Source organism: Taeniopygia guttata, chromosome 9 (genome assembly GCF_048771995.1).
Source record: "Taeniopygia guttata chromosome 9, bTaeGut7.mat, whole genome shotgun sequence".
NCBI classification, from domain to species: Eukaryota; Metazoa; Chordata; class Aves; order Passeriformes; family Estrildidae; genus Taeniopygia; species Taeniopygia guttata.
In genome coordinates this window covers 2,914,015-2,938,549 of record NC_133034.1, presented here as the reverse complement: position 1 = coordinate 2,938,549, position 24,535 = coordinate 2,914,015, and the positions used below count along the sequence as shown (strand labels likewise).

General features: G+C 41.9%; 1 protein-coding gene across 1 annotated transcript in view; it reads right to left on the bottom strand.

Moving 5' to 3' along the window:
• Positions 1-24,535, bottom strand: part of ARHGEF4 (Rho guanine nucleotide exchange factor 4) — a 222,335-nt gene that overhangs the window by 190,161 nt on the left and 7,639 nt on the right. Inside the window, exon 2 of the mRNA XM_030280163.4 lies at positions 14-94. Within this exon, the coding sequence (XP_030136023.2) occupies positions 14-94 (81 nt within the window). The remainder of the gene's footprint in view (positions 1-13; positions 95-24,535) is intronic.

The window sequence follows — 24,535 nt, the reverse complement described above, 5'->3', positions numbered from 1 at the left end:
AAGAGGCTCTGACCTCAGTGGGGCACTGTGTCTTCTCAGAAGTACTCTCTTCTGTTTCTCCAGCAGTCCTTCTTACAGCACTTCCTTGGCACTCCTGTGCAGAGATACAGGAAGAAATTTTAAAAGTCAGTTTGACCTTGAGAAAACAAGGAGATCCATACAATTGCTTTCAGTCCACCTGCCCATGGGGAAAAAAATGCTGTCTTGTTTTAACTGAAAGCTCTTTGTGGAAAGTAGGGCTAAAGAGACACCACTCTGGTTGCAAAATGAGGCTCTCAGGCACTAAGAATCCCCTGAATGAAGGTGACTTGTGTGACACTCTGTAATTGAGTAGAGTCCTTAACTATATAACATAAATGGGTTTTCACAAGTCCCATGCTTCGCTTAACACAGGAATGGGCAGAACTCACTTAAGACTTGAGTTTATTATTGTCTTTGGGTTACAAAGAAGAGGGAATAAGCAACTGTGTTAGGCACCAAAAGAGCCCTGTGTCCACGCAGCACTGAAGGCAGGATGGTGGGTAATTGCACAGCCCATGCTTCCCTGCCAGCAGCCACCCAGCCACTGCAGAAACCAGGGCCTCATTTGGGTACCACTGTGGATTTCTGGGAGGAAAGAATCTTCTGCTGTTTCCTCAGTCTGGCAAACAACAGGAGCTCAGTTCCTCACTTCTTCTGCATGCCTTTGAGGTTAACTGGTCTTTCTTTTATGTTCCTATTTCCTAGTCTTTCCAAATCCATCTATCTCCAACCTATTTTCATCTGGAGATGATGTTCCTGCCAGCTGTCTCCTGTGTTTGCCCTGATCATCAGACACCAGTCACACAAACTAGGAGGCAGCAGGGCAATGTAAATGTCAAGCTCCCAGTTAAACCTAAAGAGAAGGCAACAAGTGGCAGAATGTCTTCAGCTCTGGGAGTACATACTCTGGTCTCAGTTCAATCCAAGGCCTTCATTAAAACTTTGTAAATAACAGACATTCAAGTTTAACATGGGTGGTATGTCTGGAGGGAGAGAAATTTGTCATAACTAAGAGGTTTTTTTACCTTCGTGACAGATGAATACAGTGATATAACTTCTCATTTACAACATGAGACATGAAAACCTTGAAATAATATTTCAATTGTCAGCATCATCTAGCTCCAGCTTCTCTGAAGTCCAATTCACTTCCACAGTAAGAATTGCTATTAGTACAGTAGAGAACTCATTGACTTTAGCTGAAATCAGCCTCAACATGAGATGGAGGAGCAAATTTCTCTCCCCAGAGAAAGTAAAAGTATAAATAAAAGGGACACTACATGAGAGAAATTGCAAAAAGAAAGTATTGAAAGAAAAAAAACCACAATTAGACTGAGATTAGTCATTAGGGGGTGGTCAGAGCTGCTACTTATTACTGTTTGAAAAACACTGAATCTTTTGTTTCAGTCTTCAGTGATTATCTGCAACTTGTAAAAGCAAAAGTACACATCATGGCCACAGGGAGTGTGGGATATGGTAGTGCAGATAGATACCAAGTCTCGTAGCTGAGTAGCTTCTTTCATCACAAGGAAAGGCAAAATAAGTACTTAGCACAAATAGTTTTGCTCTGTTCCCTATATTCTTCATGTATGACTATTCCAGGAAGCAGCTGCCACTTATTTTCACTTGTGATTCTACAATAATTTTTCATCTTAGGCTCTTTATATCTACTAGTGGCTCCAAAGTGGGTCCACATAATTCATAAAGAGAGGAGATGCCATGCTGAAGTAAAAACTTGCTGACTACTCTGCTCTTCTCACCTTAGACTGCACAAAGCATACCAGATCTGCAATTAATGGAGCTCAGGGATAAACTGATTGCAAACACATCATTCAGAGGCATTATTGGATTTTTAAAGCTTAGTCTTTTGCTCATTCAGGAACACAAATAACTAATTGTACTGTGTCTAACGCAGATTACGTCTGAGAATGGATCTTGGGGCAATTGGGAAAGAACGCTGCCTTTGCTTTTATTGTGGGAAGCATTCCCTAAGCATAATGCCATTGGAAATGGCTGAAGGGGCTTGCATCTGCTTAGGGAGGAAGTTACAAGCATAATAATTAGCATCGAATTAGCTGCTCTCATCCTGAGCCAGGCCAGCCCATCACATTCCTTTCCCCAGCTGCCCTCTGGTGGAAGGTTCTGCAGAACACCCCCGAGCAGGAAAATCTTTTTTCTGGTCGTGTATGGTTAACTTGTGACTTAAGCTGGGAAGAACCAAATTAGGATCAACAAACCCTGGGCAGATGCCCCCTGCCCAGAGGCAGGAGAAGCTTTTGAAGCTGTGCTAGAGTAACTGACACCCCTTTAGCACAGCAGCTCTCTTTATGTGTCAGACACCAAGTTTCCGACAAGTGTGTTTTAGCACTTGCTGTATTTATGTTCAGTACTTCTAAAACTGACCAGGATCCTGTTTGCAACAGCTTAAAGTAAGGTCTCCATGTTAATCAGAGGGGCTAATTAGTTGTAATAGTTAAATAGATTTTTTTCTTACTGCCTTCCCTCTGAGTTTGGCTACATGCTGGTACTCTTTCACCTCCAGAGAGACCAATGGAATCTTTAACTGGGCTTATTAATTCATGCTTGGTGCCCTACACTCGAGCCACTCACCAGTCCATCCCCAACTTCTGCACACAGGTGATGGCTGTGAGGTCATGTTTTAGGAAGACCACAAGAGCTCAATCCACAACTGAGGAAATTATAAAAACCAGGATAGAAACCTTGTCTGGGCCGTGCCAGGTCTGCAGGCAAAAGTCATAGTCATGCAAGGTGAAGGGATAAGTGTTCAGGACAGCAAGGACAGGAACAGGCTCAAACTTAGCACTCAAACATTTGAGGGGCTGGCCTGTGTGGGGCAGGAAGTAATTTCCTGTCTCCTCATTTTATCATTCTACACATTTTCACTCCACTAGCAAAATGAGAGAAAAACACCAACAAAACCTCCTTTCCCCCACCCCCAAAGAAAGAAAGAGCCATGACCAAGCAAGACAGAGGAAAAGACCCAGCAGCGAGGGGGCAGCTCAAGTGGCACTCAGCATGGCAGGAGGAATCAGAGACTCACTGTGAGAAGGGTTTCTTCTGTGGAACCCCTCGGTTCCAAGTCCCCTGCCCACCATCACATCCTGATGGAACCAGGATGAATCCTGTTGCACCCTCCCAGGGTGGACCCAGCCAGAGCAGCCCATTGGCAGGGTCTCCCCTACTCTTCTACTTCTCTGGAGAAACACCCAAGAGATTGGTGGGAACCAGGTACCTTGTTTTTGCTGTCAAAGCAAAAGGAAAAAAAGTGACACTGTTGGCCTGTCTCAGGATGTGGCTCCATCTTGGTTCTTTAACTGCTGTGGATGGGAGAACATTGTAAGCTGGGGTAAGGGTGTGGGAATGGTCTTGGGGTGCTCAGTGAGGAGCTGTCACTTTTGGGTTCTACCATGGTTCTGCCAGAGGTGCTGTGCTCCTGGAGAATCTGCTGGGGCCAAGACCTGGACCAGGTTTTAGTGCCTGTGGCTTTACAGCAGCAGGGATACAGGCTTGGGCCAGAGTTTTATCCAAATAATGAGATTTGCATCTGTCATATCCAGTCTTCCTCCTGCTTAGCCAAGGGACAGGCTGTTGGAGGGTTCTAATATGTCTTTTATCATTGCTGCATCTTTAAAATGGGACATTATGCTGTATGTGTTTTTTCGGGGACAGAAAGACTGCCAGAATAAAGAGGCAGGTCACTGTTTAGTTTTGAAGATGGAGAGCCTGGCTTGCACTGCTGTCATCAGTCAGCAGCAGCACCACAGCTCCTGTCCTGTGTCCTGGTGGTGCCCTGTGCCCCTGCACCACCACAAAGCCCTGAACTGTGCTGGGAACCCCGATCCTAAAGCTCTCTTGGATACCTTCACCAAAAATGTATAAAAGGAGCACTGCATATCCTCTCTTTAAGAATGCTATGGAGCCACTTTGGCATCAAGACATAAAACTCTTGCAGTGGAAAACTATTGAGGATCACCAGTCAAAAGTAACACAGTCCTTATGTGTTCACACAGTTCTGTAAAACTGGGTGGGTGGAGCCGTGTGGAGCTGCGAGGTCAGGCACACCTTGGGAAGTGGGACTGTGAGATGTGGGCTGCAGCACCCTCTGTATTGTTGGCCACGCTCCAGCCACTTCCAACCACACACATTTATGTGCCTGATGAGTGATCTTGCAGCCTTTGAGTGAGGGACAGATAATGAGTTCAAAACTCAGCATTAGATCACAATCTCTTCCATGACTCCCCCAGTCACACACACACATCCCTGTGTTACCTGACTGCCCTTCCTGCACAGACAGAGCTAATAGCACTCACCCAGAGCCACTTCCCTTGGCAGGAGCCACTTGTGTCACCTGTGCCCTGGATCAGCAGGGACACTCCCTGCCCTTGGCCTGCTTAGCTTTAACAGAGGAGAAGAGCAATTTCCAAGCCATATTCCTGGGGCCTTCTCTCAACTGAAAACAAGCAGTTCCACACTGACCTGGCCCCTCCACCCAACAGCACCAGTGCTTAACAGTCTCTGGACCTTTAACAATTCCCTGAGTGCTTCCACACTCACCTCCCCAGACACATGGAGCCTGGCTGGGGATGTGGGTAGGGCTTTGTTTTCTTGCCCATGTGGTTGACAGAGCTGCCTTTCTTTGCTCCTTTGCATTTGCAAGCACTGGGCATCCTTGGGGTTATGAGTGGTGTGGGAGTTTCAATGAAAAAGATTTATTGTAGAGAGATAAAAGAATCCCGTTTGACAACACAGACTCTGATGATGTTTTTCAGTAGTATTTCTTCATTATTTAAATTGTACTTGGGCATTTTTATTTAGGAATGATTTATAGTCCGTTACTTTTATAAAGGATTTCAAGAAACGTCTTGAGATGTAAAACACATACGGAAGTTTATCAGTGAAGATGTAAGTTCTATACTTAGCTGCCATGCCTTCTCCCTGACTAGAGGTGGGATGAGGATGTCAGATTTTGGTTCTTTAAAAAGCATTTAAACTACACTATGAGGTGATAAAGACATTTAGTGGTTTGTGTTATTTCAGTTTTTCATATTGGTATTATATGGAGAGGTTTCAGGTAAGCTGTACCTAGGCACTGACACAAGAATTTTTAAATCTACACACATAATTCTGTAGCATATCAAGAAAATTCCCAGATACGTAAAGCCTTTAGACCATAAGCAAGGCAGGAGCACCAAGAAAGAAAAGCATATTTTTCACCACATGTTTTCAGCAGAATCAAAGGGCATGACTCAGTTTCCCTTTAGTCCTTGGGAGCACAAAGGACCCTGGTTTGCAAGTTGAGCAATAAAACAGCCTCCAGCCCCATACTCACAGCACCACCACAATGAGCCCTTCATTAGTCGCCACTTCCCGTCAAACTGTTAAAGGGGACACAGGTTTACCAAACAGCTAATCCTTGATAATGAAAGGTTTCCAACAAAGCTGCCTTTCCAGGGAGTCTGGGCACTTTCACATTAACAAGAAGTGAATAGACAAAGTGGTTCAGGAAACATGCCAAACAGTAGCTCATGCATTGAAACACAAAGGCCTGCAGTCTTCAGGGAGCTAAAGAAAAATTACAGTAGTGTTTTGCGTTCTTTCTCATCATCATAATTACTTTCTCCTTCACTTTCTTTCATATTATTTAATCAATAGTCTTCCAACTAGAGAATATATACACACTTGTCTCTTAAATTTCCTTTGCAAATACAAATCAGTTTCTGCAGTACCTTATCCCGCTCTCCATGTGAGCCAGGTTCCCTCTTTTTTGCTGTAGGCCTCTTCTGGATGTATGCCACTTTTCTAACTCTCAGTCCCTAAGCAACTGTAACATCATTGACTGCCACCCCTTCATTTCTTCAGGGTTTTGTTTTAATTTGGTATTTAACAAGTCAACAATTGGATCCTTTCCTCCTGGGGTCTATTTTAAGGCAGCCTTGTTTAGTCAGATGCAATTAGGCATTTAAGATCCAAGATAAGTATTTTTCCTTTAAAATTGTAAAAGCAATGCAATATTTGGATTTAGGTAAAGAATGTCAGGATTAACATCAAAGCATGATATATAAGGGTTATAGAAACAGCTTTTCTTTTTGACAGAAGGTCATGGCAAAACAAATTTGGGGCAGCTGAAGAACCAGCCCACAAGGACAGAGGAGATGTAGGGCGGACAAGTTTGAGTATGGAAGCACAAGCTGTATATAATCCTGAGTGCACAGTGGAGCCCTGGGAGGGACTGTGCCACCCTTGGTCACCTTCCCTGCAATTGGTCAATGGAGCAGGAGGACACCATAGCTTGTGTGCATTGTATAATCTCATAAAAGACAGCCAGATGCAGAAAGCAGTACTGGCCATTCCTGACTTACCCATCTATCCCTGCATTTTTTCTCTCCACGGGAATATGAAGGTGCTGTTGACTTACTGGGAGCACATTCTTGTGTGCATGGTAGGGCATAGAAAGGGAGCTTGTTGGAAAGGAGATAAGTGGTGTAACTCAGCACTGAAAATCCTTGAGACAGAACTAGGCTGACGCCTGATGGTTCAAGCTCAAGTCAGAGGATGATTATGCTACTGCTCATGCTGGCTGCTGACAGACAACTCCACTTCCCACGGCAGTCACTTTAAAGAAGGGGCTTTCATGTGGACACCCATCTGGGTATAACCAGTTTATACTCCAGCAGAATTAGGCAGATCACGAGTTGAGCTCCCAAAGTCCTGTTTGGAGTTCCTTCTGACGCCTGGGTGCCAGCAGCCAGCAGAGGGCAAGCTGCCCCCACTTCATTTCCTCCAAAAATAGCTGAGCATTTTTGGAGCTCGGTCTGGGGGAAGACATTAACCCACCAGTGTTGGGAAAGAAAGATGAACCACAAACCAAGTGTCTCTCCAAATCAGGCTTTTGGAATAACTATTTCAACCCAAATAGTCCTTTCTCTTTCAAAAAAACATTATTGTTGCACAAAGGTAACAAAACTTATTCTTTATTTTCTAAACTAAATCTTGCAGTGAAAGGATACTGATGAAACCTGCTCGAAGCTACAGGTGCTGGAGGTCTGTGCTCTCTGTATGATGCATGAGAGGTTTTTGTGCTGAGTGACCAGCCATAACGTGGTGCTGGTGAGGACGTGAGGCTTTGCCAGAAAGCACAGATGCTTTGCCAAGAAAGCTCCAGCGTGAGGGGCAGGTCACTCAGGTGAGAGCCTGCTTTTGTAGCAGTTTGTTGACCTCTAGGCTAAACTGGACCCACTGCCTGTAGGTGTACAGGCACAGTCTGTCAGCTCAGTCCCCACAGTGACACTGGGCTGCCATCTCTGGGCAACAGAGAGCAGCCAGGACAGTGCACCACCCTGGCATCCAACCTGCTGCTTTGGGGGTGCTCAGCTGTTCTGTACCATGTCCATCTCTGAGAGGGTCAACCTTATCAGCAATCACAAACACATGTCTGCTTCCCCTCAGCCCACTGACCTTTTTCCCAGAGCCTTAGCAGCTCCTCAGGTGACTCTCACGCATTCAGCTGAGGCGCAGAGGAGCTGCTGAACCCTTTCCTTGTGGCCTCCTTCTGCAAAGTGCTTGGGACTGACATGCTGGAAACCAGCCAGCACCTTTCAGCTCCACATCCCTTTCACTCCCACCCATGACCAGCGTTTGGTAATAGTGGAATGTCTCTGCTTCATGACAGAGATGTACAAAATTGCATTAGTGCTTTGCTTGAAAATATAGCAGAGAGAAAATAGGGTCATTCAGGCTGCTTGAGAACACCGCACTTTCCAACCAAGATTAATATATCCTTGCCTTAAAAGTCCAAGGCAAATAAGGCGTCTCAATTCTTCTGCAAGATTTTCCACTTGTAGGGGGAGCATATAAATCACTTTGAAGATGTAGGGACTGTGTCTGAGCAAATAATGTAAAATAAGGTTTACTATCAGAGCAGTGTGACTTCTACAGCCCTTACAGCTATCTGAATTCCACCATTTGCCATATTGGAGTGCTCTCTTCCTTGTTTATTTGTTACAGTAAAGTAATTGAACCAAGGAAGTTATATCATTTTCTCTCTTGGACTAAATGAATGGATAATCTTCATTTGCATTTGGCAAGCTAACACAGACCACTCACAAGTCTTGACAGAAATTGCATATAATGGTCTCTGTTTTGTTCAGCTCCACTGTCCAAATGTTGAAAGAGTCTCTGCACATTACACTCTTTGACTAAAAGACAAAAGCTAAACTGTAACTGAGGTTTCACATCTATGCAGCATCTCAGTGCTCTGCTATACAATAGCTTGTTCCCCAAGAGACAGAACTGATGAAGCCTGGTTTCCTACAGATTTTTGCCCCTTGATATATGTACCCTTTCTCACCCCATTAGCTCTGTTCCCAGCCATAAATGCTGACTGACCAGTTGGGGCTTGCCATTAAAGACACACGTTTGGAGAGTTCCCTTGGTAAAATTACTATTTTGAATATTCCTTGATTACTTAACTGCTAGTGTTTATAAAACTTGAAGAAAACTTTGATAGCCTGCTATCTCCCTTTTAAATTTGGTTAAAAACTGTCAATAGTCTCAAAAGGTATGTGCAATGAAACAGATAGACATAGACCTCTCAACAGCCTTATTTTAGTAGGAATTAAGCTAAAAACTTTCTAAAAAGTGATTTTTGAAGTTCTTCAGGACTGCCATTTCAGGAGTCAGAGTATAAATTCTGACACTAGGTACAATTGCACTCCCCCACTGCCCTTTTTTGGATAGTTAGGACTCCCAATAACCCATTCCTTCACAGATGTGATGGCAGCAGAGGTTAAGTTTCCATGAATTGGTATGCACAAAAGGATAGAAACATATCCATACCCTCCTGGGATGCAGATTTTGATAAAAATTATTCCAACCTCACATGGGAAAAGAAAATCCTACTGAACTCTGACAGTCAAATATTTTTAATAAGAATCAATAAGTGATTGGGAAGCTTGGCAGAACAGCAAGTGGTGTATAACGATCTGTAAAGTGTCTGTGCTGTGCTTGGTATGTGAATTAGAAAGGCTGGGCAGTGGCCATTTTCAATACATAATATTTTAATCTAGGTGCTGGAGGGAGAGAGCACTGGATTCTTAGGGATTCTTTTTGTCAAATAATTGAAGGAATTACCTTTATACACTTTCATATATTTTCTGCAGTGTCTACTGCAAGAGCTCAGTGTGAATTTATTTTTTTACACAAATATGCTACAGACATCAGCATGTAATGAAGAAACATCAACAAGGTCTAAAAAGTATGAGTATGCTCACCAGATACAGGCTTATTGCACAGAACCTTCCAGGTCAGTGCTGCAAAGTGGTGACATCAAATGCAAAATCTCAACAATTAAGTAGATCTAAGGCTCTTCTGAATTACTTTCCACACTTCAAAATATTTTCATCTGGATGGTGATGGTTAAGCTTTGTTTCCTGATGTATCTCCTGCTGTACACTAAACCAGAAGTGTTTAACGGACTGTAAATCTGTGTTTAGAAAGCAGAGTCTTCATTATCTTTACAATAGAGTGTGAATAATTACATAGATGGTAACTACAACATTCTTGCTACAAACAAGCAAATATAATATGAAATGTGTGCTTTAGAAATTCATCCTCCAAAGACTGAGTTCAGATTTTCCTCATTATAATTTGAAGTACCTCATATATTTTTAAATGCTGTCTACAGTGCTAAGTCTCAGAAAATGTTTCTCCTGGAAAACCTGGTGAAAATAGTAGTTTGATAGCTTCATATATGTAACTTTAAAAGCAATATATCCTGCACCTTAATTATGAACCTGAATTTTCAATGAGACACTCCAGTGCAACTAAGAGTATGGAATTATTCATCAATTTCACCTAACCAAGAAATTTCTAGTATTTGTTTCCTCACTGTTCTGAATGCAATTCCTCTTTTCTGAATGCAAACCATAGACTAATTTTAGTTTTGTTTTAGAGGGAAACTGAAGCTGATATTCTTGTGTCACTGGGTCAACAGCTAGAAATTGTAGGATCCATGTACAGTGCAGTCACATTGCTCAGCATCCTGACTTGCCACTTACATTCAAATTTTGATTTGAAATCATACTGGATCAGGTAAAGTACCTGATGGAAGCACAACTTCCCCAGGGATCTCTCACTTTGTCACCTGAAGAAGACAGGAACTGAGTTCAAGCAGAGAGGATAAATGACTTAGGTGTCCCAGGCTAGGACAGCACTGAGGGGATGAGGGATCTTTAAGCCATGCACTTTGCCCCCACTGAGGGACACCACAATGGAAAGATAAACAAGTTGCACCTTCACACTTCTGCTACAAACTCTAGAGAGTGAGAAATCCACCACCATAAGCTGGCATCTCCCAGGAAGAAATCCTCCTTCTGAGCATCCCAGGGCTCTTTATATGGTGCCTAGCACAGCCGTATGTGAAAGAGGTTTTACAGCCATTTCTGTGAGCCAGAGAGAAGTTTGATAAGAGGATCCATGTTCACCCCAAAAGAATTTTCTACCAAGGTCATTGACATAAAAACCAAGAAAGAAAGAAGGATAAATAAGAGAAACCTGCAACTGCCTATTCCAGTGAGCACTTTGTTTGTCTCTCGTGACCAATGAGTAAAGTGTAAACTTATGAGCTTTGTATGAATGCATAAAAAACATGCATGCTGGAATAAAATCTGTTTGAAGCCCTCTGAAAATGGAGTGTGTTGCTTTGTATTGTCTGTCTCAACTAGGACAGCCACAGACAGACATGTCAACACTGGTGTGAAGCAGGGATATTGAAATGTTCTACTCCCATTCCGAACCAGGAGGAGCTCCTGGGTTCCAGGAGGAGCACCCTGAACAGCAGCTCCTGTTTGCATACACGGGACAAGGAGGAGCAGGTCCCAAATGGCTGCAGGGAGCCAGAGCAGCAGGGAGGGAAGGAAGCAGTTCTGTGTTGCCCTTGGGCAAACCCCTTGTCCTCACTGGCCACGAGCCCAGCAGTTTACAAGCCAGTTTCTATAGAAAGTGATTCTCTGCACCAGGCAGGCAAAGAGGACACTGTACAGAAACAGTTCTAACAAAAAAAGGAGGTGACAGTGATGCAAGCTCAAATGTCATGCTGTAAACAGGGGCTCACTGTTGAACACATCTGCCTTTTATCTACTGCTTCCAATGGATGCCAAGGAAAAGACTGGGTCTGAATCAATCTAGACTGAGAATAGCTATAGGAAATAATATTATGGTTTTCTTTCAGTCTTTGGGATCCATTCATTCCTAAAATAAAGGATAGACAATATATGAGTTTTAGGTTATCTGCATTCAGTTCCTTGTTCTGCCTTAGACTTGCTGAATGACCTTGAGCAAATAATTCACTGTATTCAACTCTCACTCTCCTTTTGCTACCTCATGAAAAGATACTGGAAAACTGAATGCATGGAGAAGGCACTCAGACACCATGGTGATAAATTCTATACAAAAAAAAACCCCACAACTCTATACAAAGAAGTACAGGCATATTTAAAGGAAAAAATAATTCTGCCCTGAACCTCTATAATCTATGTGATTTCCTAAACGTTGAGAAGAGCACATAGCTTACAGAGAGCTAGGATAGCATTATCTTTTGGGTTTTGTTCTTTATAATAAAAAAAAATTGCAAAGCAACAAATGCTTTTTTTTATCATTCTCTTTTCATCATTGCAAAGGATGTGGTTAGTCATTTTCTAAGTGCTGCTTTACCTTGAAAGTTAAATCAAGTTATCAGAAAGCTAAAAGTGAATTTATTACATACCAATGTCATGTAAAAATTAAATTTGACCAATTAAACAAACTCACAATCTTGACTGCAGAGCAAATACCTTAGAAGTGTAATCATTGCATGGCAACAATTCCAGCTGTTGTGAACTGAGATGCACATACCACCTCTGCACTCTTTCTACAACAGTCTTTGAAGTACCAGAATGAAAGCAAGTTTCAAGTGCAGATAAATGAACCCATATTCTCCCTTTGTTTGCAGAGCTTGCACTGACAGCAAACAGCGAATAACCAACACTACATCAACTCAGGAGAAAACACTTGGCACAACTTCAAAATGGAAGGACCCTACTCTGCAACCCACAGGCTGTCACTGCAGCCCCAAGAGAACTCTGGTTCCCCAAACACCCACTACATCCTAAAGCACAAGTTGAAAGGAGACACAGGACAGATATTCCTGCTACATCAGATAGATTTGCTGGTGATTGGTGTGAACAGTTTGGTCCCAAAATGCTGACTTTGCTCCATCAGCAGCAATAGCTATAAAAAAATAGCTATAATATTCATTTGATATTTCCCTCTAGCACTGCAGTGATTGCTACAGGGTCATGTAAATATAAATGGGACAGGAAGGTTCTGCCAAGTAGAGGAATGGGAACTGTAGGCTCTGCTAGGATTTCCTTTGTAATAAACTGATAATATTCTCTAACCATGGCATAATATAGCCCTTCACCTCATCCTTTCGTTGTGTCTCAGGTGTGTTAAAGATAGCTGAAAGACAAATTGGATGGAAACGTCATTGGCTCCAAACATACTGCAAAACTGTGTCTCAGGGATCTTCTCCCTTTAGTAGCAACACAGCCTTTTTACAGACAATAGCCAAAACACTAACTAATGCCAGAGGGCTGACAACTAACACCAAAAAGAAAGTACTTCCTGAGAAAGAGGATGGCATGTGGAGTCACTCTCCTGCTGTGCCAAGGACAGCTCCCTCTCTGTCAGCTGAGGAACTCTCTCTCCCTTGTTCACTTTCACTTTAACCCATTAATTATGATCCAACAAACTTTCTTGGGCAGTCAGGCAGGTCCACTGCGTCACATTCCTTGTTCAGGAAGATGGGGAGCTGACAGGAAACCCCCTTGGCTAAACAAACCCCAGGTAATGCCAGCTTGCCATTTTTTCACATCTGTGTCATGATCTCTGGTTTGTATCAGTGGACAGGACCAGCTTGCTGGCAATGGTCACAGTGCTGGCTGCTGAACAAGGCCTTGGAGACATGGGCTAAATCATCAGCACCTGACAAAGCACAGCTGCTCTCTGAGATGAACAGACACAGCAGTGCAAGGTGCTGACCTGGTGTGGCCCAGGTGTTGTTCCATCAGCAGTGAACGCTGCCAGCCACTGCAGGAGCACTCAGTCCAAAGCCAGAAGCAGCGAGCAGCCTGCTCCCCATGCAGCAGCTGCTCCTCCCTCAGTGCTAAGGGCAGAAGAGGAACAGACACTCACCTTCCTTTAGTAACTCCCACTGTGCTTTGACTTGCATTGCTGACTCTACTCCTGTTCAGACAGAAGTGTCTGGATTGGATTTTGTGATGCCTCAAATACAAACTGAGAAGAGACAGGCAGGATAAAGCTTGAGGGCTATGGACTTTCCATCTTCTTATTACAAACAGGAATCTGGACACTGAATTACTACCCATCAACTGCAAGCTCAGTTCTGCTAATGCAGATAGTTTACAACACAATGCAGTTGCTGCTCTTTGGAAATGGCACTGACTTGAACAGAGCAGTGTTATGAACATCAGAGTAAAATTCTTTTGTGCCAAAGGCCTTTATTTTACCCTTCTGCCTTCTAGCTACACCTGTCCACTCCCCTCCTTTGAGACCTCTGACCTTGTCCTTTTTGCCCTGTAATCTCTGCTGCGATTGTTAGTGTTATATTTATAATCAAAGTAACCAAATCAAACTATTCCTTCATTAAATCTATTGTATCAGTCGATATACCTGTACTCTATTACTCCTAATGAATTCAAGTGTTTAGACTTGCATATTTATTTCACAGTTCTCTACTGCTGTATTAATAACTGAATGCAGCCTTAAATGGGCAATTCACATTTAAACTGAGAGACTTTGATATGATTTTTACCAAACTCACTTTAGAGTTATGGTCAGGTATTGTACCACACAAACCTCACTGGCCTCCTTTCTTGTTTTAGAAAAGAGGAATGGGGTGTGCTTTGAGCTGTGCACACCAACAAAAAGGGGTGCATGTCATGTTTTTACGTTTCCATGAGTCTCCCTGTTCATTTACTCTTGAGTAGCATGGTTTAGGACATCATGGGTCTCCCCTTCCACACAGGAGGTCAGAGAGGTCACCTACAGCTGTGCAAAACATGTAGGTTTTTTCCCTTGGTCACAGCAAACCAAGGCTTAGTGCAACCTGCCTGAGTCAAATATAATTAGTGCTTCAAGTGCCACAGCTTGAAGTCATTAAAGGTATCCCAGAAATTAAAAGTACAAAACTGGCATAAACAAAAATCTGACAGGGAGGAAATCACCTTCTTTTGAAAGACCGTTTTGACATCTGACAACAAATTATTCCGATCCTGAATGGGAACTTCATTTCTATTCCAGCACTCTGTCCTCTTGAGAGCCTGGAATGGGGGTGGAGGGGAAGTACAGGCAAGAGACTGAAAAGTGACACCCAGGGGGAGTAACCTTCCAGAGATAATCAATGGCTTTGCAATGAGCAGCCAGCCCTACTGAATATTGATTAGCCAGTGCTGGCAAGCTCTGCTCCGGGGAGGTCAGCTCTCCTGCCAGCTGCCTTGTGTAAGCACAAAGGGAGCCTCAGCAAAAGGCAAATTATAAATGGCAGGATTTATGTGAGAGGCGCCATTCAGGCCCCCAGTAGAAGAAAAAAAACCAAAAGTGTGGTCACTGCACAAGCAGACAGAAGGCAGCAGCAGTCCTGCAAACTTCTGTTATTACACTGTGCAATTCCAGTGAATTACCTGAATAAATCTGTTTTAAAGATGATCCCTTTAAATATTAGCCAATATACATGATACCATGAGTTACCACAGGTTTCTCTTCCCTTAAGGTTTCACAGACATGTGAAAGGGGTGCTTTCACAGACACCTGCCCTCAGAAGCTTTGCACAATGTTACACCTCAGTACATGCCAGGTATGAGTACACATTTCAAGGTGATACCATATCTGGCCTAGGCCAGCTCTGAGCACACCTCATGCCCTTGAAGCAGCACAGCTGTGTGTTAGCACAGCATCCCTCTCACAGCACAATCTGTTCTTATTGTCCCATTCAGTAACAAAAATTTTAGCTCTTTAGTATTTTTTTAATATATAAATAGTTAGATGTTAATTTTATTATTACATCCATTGGTCGATATATATAGAATGTATACAGCTGAGGAAATTAGTTATTAGTGACTAAGAGGATATCCTACCTTTTTAGAAGCAGACAGTCATTTCTCACAGGCTTTCTGTGGAAAGAGAAATTGTGACAGGGACAGGAGACTGGAAATTTTGTTCTTTAAAACAAAACAAAATTAAAAAACCCACAAAAACCACAAAACAAAACCAAACAAAAATTTTAAAAATAAAATGGAAAGAAGAAAAAAAAAGAAGAAGAAAAAAGTTCCAGTTTCTGCCTAGTGTAACTCATCTGACTTCAGTGGGGTTGTCCCAGAGCAGATTCGTCCCTCTGTCTTTGCCAAAAAGAAAACAACAGGAGCCAGCTAAAGGCATCTGCTTTTGCATTTCCTCAGTGAATCCATTCATTATACTCTCCTGATAGAGAAGTTGTAAACAAAGGCACTTCATGATGCTGCATCGTGCTATCCATAATTACACTGTATGTGCTTCATCAGCAGACATGCTTCAGAGCACACTGCAAAAGCTTTTTATGTATTCAGAACTCTTTCTGAGAGGGTGGGTTGAGTGAAGAGAGGGACAAGCTAACAGTTAAAACAGAAAAGGAAAACCTAACTTAACCTAAGCAGTTACTTAGAGAGGAGTTCTGTATAAGAGGGAGGAGAGGAAATCATCTATACACACTGGAAAAAAAAAAGATGGGAGCAGAATTCCTGCTCACTAGTACCCCAATTAGTACGTGTGCTTTAATATTCTCTCAATTTCTCTTTAAGATCACACACCCTCTAAAACATATGTTTTAATAATCATGTTATGCGGTGCTCCCCTGTGAAAACCACACTCTGGATGGGAATTCAAAAGAATTTTTTAAAACAAAAAGTTCATTTGGAAGCTCTCTGAGGCTAACTTTATATAAACAGCCAACCATGCTCTGACTTCACAGTGATATAAGTCAGGTGTAACTCCCTAAATTGTGAGAATTGGAAAACTCTAGTGTCAAATCATAAGCCAGTCTGAAACACTTTATTGCTTAGCAGATCAGCTTAAAGTGCTTGGCAGTACCTGGTGCAAGTCATTCTCTGAGAAAAACTTCTGTTTATCTTTAAAGAATTTACTAATACTGCCTTGGATGTAATTAATTGCAGCAGAATATAACATTTCTGCTGAGAACTTTGCTTTTAGAAGTTCAGAATCTGCCACCAGAGCATATGTAATCCACACCCTGTGGATACTTGTGTCTGAGAAGAAGAATTGGGAAAAAGGAAATTCTTTAAGATAATCAACATCCAGGTGGGTAGGGGAGGCAGGCATTCAAGGGCTGGAAGCTGAGACTGGTCTGGAAAGAAAAGCACAGACAGAGGTAGCATGAAAAGGTGAACACAAGTTGGTGGAGAGACAGAGTGTTGTAGTAAATTCTACCTTGTACTACCTATATGCACATATAACCTGTGCTGCTGCAAAATCACAGTCTTAGATTTGTTTGGGTAATAAGAATAGAAGTAATTTTTGGAAGTAAAAAGATGTAATAGAAGTTGACCTGTCTCTTTAACAATGTCAAATTGCTTTGAATGTTAGATTCAATGTGGACTATGGAACAAAACAGCTTCAAAGTTTATATATCAAGACCACATTTGCATAGTTTTACAGCAAACTGAAAGATTTCTAAACTTTGCAATCCTAGTTCTAAAAATTTATTCCATATCCAAACTTTGCCTCTATTATTGCCAGGTATGATAGACGTAGAGACCACCATAAAAGGAAAAATTCAGGCAGCTCTTTCCTGAATGCTTGTTACATAAAGATTAAAAACTATCAGGCTTGTGTCACTTGAAAAGTGTTCACAGATGAGTGATTACAGCTAAACAGTAGCACCAGCCTCTAGAAATGGCTGGACAGTCACATTTTCTTGGCCACTGCTCAAGGGACAATGGATGCAATATATAAGGGAGCAGCCAGTGATAACTGCATACAGGTGACAAGGGAAGTAACCTTGCCATTTCTCACTAGAAAAGCCAAAAAATCTGCCTCACTTGCCTCTCACTGCTGCAGACTTGCTCCTCATGTTATTATATAAAAGTTGCTGGCATTTATTTCCCAGTCATCTCATTTGTGAGCTTGCCCTTCACAGAGAAGAAAGGAAGCCAGGAAAAGACCTGAACAGACTGAACCATGTCAGAAAACTCTCATCCAAAGCTTAGACATTCAATACAAATTCAGAAAGACTGGAGACTTCTTTAGCTGGAGTTTCAAGGTTGCTCAGCTCAGTGTACCAAAGAGGAAAGGATACCCAATCTCACAAAATAATGCACTACTACTTGGCAGCAAAATATAGTCATTCCATAATAGCTTTTGTAATAGTCCTCTCAGCATTTATAACAATTAGTTACTGTATTAATAATTGTTAATAGTATCTTATCTAGCTATTCAACTCTACAGATGTTCAAGTCTTTAAACCAGACAGGATCAGCATTTGCTCATTCTGGATTACCAAAGGTTAGATCCTACCATCATGGCAGATATTCATATTGTGGCTTCTGGCACAAAGAAATCCCTGAGACCTGCAGGAACCAATTTGTGACTTCTACAAGAAATTTTTCCCAGACATTGCACTACACAGAATAGAACTGAAAACACTTTTAGACTTCTCTGAAGGAATCTACTGGTACAGGTGAAAAAGTCTTTACAGGTTAAATTTTGAAAAATTCCTAGGAAGAGAACTAATGGGCACCCCTTGGAATTATTTTGGCTTTCACCAGGAAGGAGTCTGTTCTGAAGAAAACTCCTTGTGGAAAACTGGGTGAAAATGCACATGTTGCCCCTTCAACTTTGAAGTTTAGACATAGGGATGTCTATAATGGCCCTCTAGCTGAGCTGGAACCCAAGCCACCCATCCAGGACAAGTACACAGTGCTCCCCATTTCTGTGAAAAACCAATGAGAGGTGCAGTGGGCACCATCCACGGGGCTTTCAGCCACAGCCTCCCACTGGGCAAGCCTAGGTCTGGGCTGCAAAGAAGGCTGAAATACAGAGCTACATGGGGCCAGAAGTGCTGTGCTTCAAGTGGCTTGGCAGCAAACCCATCCTGATTTGCACCCAAACCACATACAATTTCAGGCTTGCAACTTAGCCATGTTTTGCTGAAGGGTTCACAAACTTTAGTGAACTTGGCTTGAACTTTGCATTGGAAAGGAAAAAGTAAAATAAAACTTTCAAGTTGAAGGTTCTGCCTTAAATTGTTTTGCCCATCTCCAATTCTGATGCCTCATAAAAATACAATTGATGTTTTATTCTAAACAGTGATCCCAAACCCCATTCCTTATACACATTTTCCCAGGTTTCTTTTTCTGTATGGACCTTTCCCACCTCATGGGTTTCACAGAAAATATGATCTTTAAGATGAGGATGAAGATCCTCAGATACAGTAACACTGTAGGTTATGCATAATCCTTCACTTGCAGGAGCAAAACCCCTCCATCCCAAAAAGCTCACTTAAGTAATGGTAATGTGATAACATAATTCTTTAAGATTTTTCAAAGCAAAATGAAAAGCCTTTCTCTTTTTAAAGAAAGATGGTAAATAATACAATAGAAGAACTTGGAAAATGGATCATGGCCCTGTCAGCAGTAGTAAATCCAACCCTAGGGTCACAGATTCCACAACGTGATTTTATTTATTAGTCTGAGATATAGGTATAGATAAATAGATATAGATGTACAGCTGCTGTGCTCCCAAAACCTTCTAACACTGATGAATACCACGTTATAAAACAACATCGTGGGGAGTTCATTGCAAGGAGGTGGTGTCAAAACACGAGCCATATCAGGGCAGACAACCCATCTCACTCCAGTCCCAAAGGTCTCCCTAAGGGATTGTTTTTAATTTATAAAAATAAAATTAAATTTATAAAATAAGCAGGAATTCCATCTTGGCTTTTAGGAGGGCCATGTACAATCGGGAGGCTGTCCGTATTGACACCCAACCAAACTAATTGGTTGAATGGACGCATAAAAACAAATCAGCAAACAAAATTCAAAAGAGGACTGCAGACAATCTGGACCCAAATTGTAACTCAGAAATTTTTCACTGGGCCAAGTCAAAAAGAGTTGCTGTGTCCCTGTTTCTTCCATGGGTCACAGCAGCCAAAGCTCTAGGTGAATTGGGCCACCTAGAGTGCTGGGTAGTCAAACAGGCAAACTTAACATCTGCTGCTATCAGCTCCCTCCTAGAAGACGAGGAAATTACCAGACAGGCCACGTTGCAGAATCGTGCTGCAATAGATTTCCTTTTGTTGCTGCATGGAGATGAATGCAAAGAATTCAAAGGACTTTGTTGCATGGACCTGACTTCAAAAGCTCCAAACATCCATGCTGCCTTTCAAAGCATGAACAGCCGGATTGGACAAGTGAAGCAAGAATCTGACGATTGGTTCACAGAATTGTTTAAGGGCTGGGGATTCATGGAGTGGTAGACAGCTATTGTTAGATCAATTTTGGTACTCCTTGTTATTTTGTTCTTTGTAACCTTGGCGTTCGGGATCCTGCATCACTTGATTTTCAAAGCTATCAAGGGTCTCACACCTTCTACCTCAGAAGTCAACCACAAAGAGTTGGCTAACCTAAAGAGGCCTGACTACATCACCAACTGTAGGTGGTAAGAAACCCATACTCAGAGTTGAATCGAGCCCAGTGAATTCCTGTAACCTTGTCTAACAAATAATGGGGAGGTGTTACAGTGAGCTCATGGGCACTCCCTTCCCCAGGACCCTGTGACTCTGATCAGACAGCCCTGGACCCCTCCTTCCTGCCCCAATGGGGTTGGTGGAGAGCCAGAGAAGCCCACCCTGTCCAAAGTCTATGTAGACCCCTGACATTTCCTGTTCGTCCTCTTTTGCCCCGCTCTCCACATGGACATCACAGAATAAAGAGAGCTGAACCAACCTAGATCAGGGTAAGAGCCTCTTTTGGGAATCTTTGCCATCTCCTGATATTCCTTCCCTCAAAGCCTCAGATCTCTGGGCTAGCCTGATAATTCAGGGGGCTGTGTGAGGGGGGGAACGTCATACAGCACCTTGCTGTACACCAAGGTTATGGCAGTTTTGACTCTTCCTAAAAGCAAGTGCCCCACTCTTTCTCTGGAGAAGTGCATGCTCTTCTCAGCAAGGTCCTTTCCCTCAGTTTCAGCTTCCATTTTTAACACACGGAAAACCTCTCTCTTAGAACAGGCACTACAGGTCTGGGGAGTTTTAGGACAAAGTGCAAAGGGGTTCATGAAAAGGAGAAGAAGGGAGAGTGAACCATCTGTAACTAAAGGTAACTCTTTAAGCTATACCTGGTAAAATAAATATATTTTAATTTAAAGCAAAATTAGTTTGTCCTCAACAGTGAACTTCCTTGAAATTTGTTCTAAAATAGCCTTCAACACTATCTACTTTTCTCCTTGCTCATTTCTAGCCTGATCTTTCAGCATGTTTCTTTTTTGCAAAGAATTACCATTTTTGTAGTGGCATTAGTAAATAATTAAAAAAACATTTTCAGAAACCTCACTCTGATATTCTGAAAATTAAACAAACAAAGAAAAAAACACTATTAATGTCTTCTAAACTATTTCACATCATCAAGGATCACATATTTGAAAACAAATTAAGTTATCAGATTTCTGAAGAATACATTTTTTATTCTGCACACTTTATCTCTATAAAACATTGCATAGTAACTTGAGTTTTGTACTTAACCTGAATAACTGGCAAATAAACATAGTTCCTGCCTCTAATGTTGTTTTTTTCCTGTGATGATAATTCACTCCTGGTGCTGCTCAGGGGAAGAGCAAAGCAATATCAGGATCAAACCCAACATGTAAATAACCCTGAGGCACCAGGGTTCCTCCTTCGATCTACTGAAACAATGACTTTTGATAATTTAACAGAACAGTCCCTGAATCTTTTCATAGCTGGTGTTTATTTTACAACACAGGTGCTGACCTTGTCTAGGTAGGTTTGATTTCCTTGGAAAGACTTTCTGAAGGAGAATGTGGTATTGTCCCATGCTCTTGAGGCAGTGACGGTGTAAGGAAGTCCTGCTGACCAATATTTCCACCTGTTTCTGCCCTGCTTGTGGGACTGCATTCTGAAACATGGCACTTCCACAGAAGTGAAAACTTACTGGGCCAAGTGACACAGAAATTAGGTTTCCAGATGTGTCTACTCCTTGACTTGTGCAACTCGCTAAGAGATGAGTTACTACAAGCATGTGTGTGGGTGGAAGAAATGGACTAATAAACAAGTAATTAAAGGTTGGAACTACTCAAAGCATGAGCACCACCAAGAAAGGCTCTTAAAAAAACCAAAACATTTGCACAAGCTTCTCAGCAACTATTTTTTTAATTACACAACTCTAAAATCTAATCTGAAAGCTTAAATGTTCCATTAATTTTGGATGGTTTTAACTTACAAATTGCAGATATCATTCAAATTTAACTTTCTCTCTCCTGCTAATGAGCAGGTCATTTTCTCTTCCACCTGCTCTTTGTAATGCAGTGATAGCTGCAGGCTGTTGCCCAAATCAGAGACTTGCTGTGCAAGGCACACAGGCACAACCTTCCTCTCAAAAAGCTGCTTATGTGCTGGTGGGAATAAACAAGTTTTCCCTTAAGGTGAAGAACTGATGCAGAGATGAAGCAGTTTATCCAAGGCCCTGTTGGAAGCTTGAAGCAGGAACAGGAGTGAACCCAAATCTTCAGTGTGCTCACTCAGGATTGTGCACATTTCTCAGTCTGGAAAGGATGAACTAAACTGAATTGAAAATGTACATTTGGATTGAGCACTCGTGGGAAGACAGTGCTGTGGAATGGACATCAATGCCCAGTCTGTGCTTCCAGAGATCAGGGTTTGGACAAACACGGGCTCCAGCCAGTGCCGCTGCCCTGGGGATCCATATTAGTGGTCCCTGACACAAAATAAACACCGCTCTGCACAGGACTTCTGAACACAGCACTGTGGAGCTAAAGGTTCCGTTCTCTTCGGACTGACAGAGGCTTGGAAGCAAACAGGATGAAAAAGAGCACATATCCATGGAAACAAAGATGTACGCAGAGCCATGGTTTCAGCAAGATTGGAAATTCTGTGAGATCACACTGAGATCACATTTTTTAAAATTAGTGCCACCCAATATTGTCACCCCCACAATTCAACAGGCAGTTGTTGTCTTTGGAGAGTGGCAAACACTGATCTGATGGACAATGGAAACCTTCCACCTTTATGACCAATACAGTTCCCAGGATTTCTTGTGTGCAGATTTCCCTGCTTCTAGCAGCAAAAATGCAAAATTTTTTTCTCCTTCCCCCCCCCTCCCTTTTTTTTTTCCTTTCTGTCTCTCTCTCTGTTTTTTGAGGGACTTTTTAAGAGGTCTTCTCCTGATTCCATTGCATTTTGATGATGTCAGTCCCCTTGCACTCACTCTCTGCTGGGCATCTTGGCCAGCTATTTATGTAGGAAGTGAAATGAAAGCCTGCACTTTTCAGATGAATACTGCTGTACTCATGCATTTTGAATTTTTATTTTGGCTAAGCAAAGAAAAAAGTCAATCCAGCAGCTATTATAGTCAGCATCTTTTACAAGCTGATCCAAGCCCCAAAACACTTGAAAGATGATTGACAAGTCCAATGATGAAAGACTCATTGTTTAAGAACTTTCCACTGCAAATTGGTATTTCAATTTTCCTCTGCAGTTATAGCACCTGAAAATGTGTTTGTTTTTTAAAAATCAGACCTTCATGCAGTCACACGCCTCCAGGAGCTGAGAATTCGAGGAAAAAAATGCCAATTTGAAAACTTTAACTGGCAACATTATGAAAGCTACTGTCTCCTGAGCATTGACATGAGAATTTATTGTACATTCTAGTTTATCACCCACGCGCTTCTCACCACACCTTAAGGGCCTGGCCTCTCTTCCAGCAGGGAGAGACTGGCTACCAAACTGTACTAGGCTTGTCCATTGTGCTAATAGGATTATAGTAAATAATACAAAAAACCCTACTTATTCATATGGAAACTGCATTAATCCCTTCTGCCTGCCCCACCCCATAACTTTGTGTCTGAGCATGAAAGCTATCTGTCTGCTTTGGCAGCACAGAAACATTCACAAAATGTTTTCCAAGTACTAGGTCTTCTACCCACCCCCACCCCCCCAATTATTTTCAGTTTAGCTTTGAAGGAACACATAAAGTATAAAAAAAAGAGTATGACATTCTTTCCCATATAATTTAATATAGGGCCTTGATACTATTTCCTGGGGAATGATATCAAACATAATTACCAGGAAAAGGTAGAAAATACAGCAGGAGCCATTAAAAGCTGCATCATTTATCCTGTTAATTTCCTGTTTCATACATGCCACCACATTATGTTGTTAATCAGTATATGAGGTTTCAGTAAACAACTTTGCAACACATCTTACTAACCAGCTCTTCCAGGTGCTGTCCAGGGGATAGATAGGGCTGTTATATTGACCTTGTCTGCCTTAGCTGGCCTCACTTATATTAACACAGAAAGTCAGCTGGAATGGCTAAAGAAAACAGAAGTGTGGAATTCAGCTTATCTTAACACATCTGGACCCTATACCCTGTGGTCCATCATGGTGGCTGCACATCCTGTGGCACTGCCCCTCTGGCAGAAGCAGAACCTGCTGGCAGAGTGTGAATCAGAGATTTTGGAGTGGTAAACATGGATGGATATTGCTTGAAAATTTTCCTGTGAATTTGGGTCTGTGGTCAGAGTTTGCAGCTGTACTACAGTAAATAATTCTATCTGGGTTCCTCTGTTACCTGGAACTTCTCTTAACCACAACACCACAATCTCATTTATTGCACTAAGACAGAAAAGGTGAGCTCCCAAGGTTTATCCTGACATTTTCTTATCGTTGAATCTAAATGACAGTCCACTTATAATGACCATAATCAAAATGATACTATTTCTGTAATCTACAAATAAATTAACTGGTTTCATCTAAAACCAAAGCTAAGAGCAAAAACAAAGCTAGAGAATAAAACCTGCCTTATACTAAGGGAAAAATGCAATATATCTATTAATATTCAAAGCAAAGGGATAAAAGTTGCTTGCTTTTTGCTTGTTTGTTTTTAATTATCCATATTATTTTTACAGAAATTTGGGTTAGTATGATTGAAGGTTGATGGCTCTACAAAGAATAGAGGGGGACTCCCCCTTTTTGCACCTAGACATACTCTTTCTCAGTGCAAATGCAAGCTTCCCAAAAAATCTAACTCCAGTGTGTAAAAAGAATACTTTTGTTGTTATTTAGAAATGGAAATTGTATTTCACTTCTTGCTCCTGAATGGTAGAGTGATCAAGCTAACTTTTAGAACTGCCC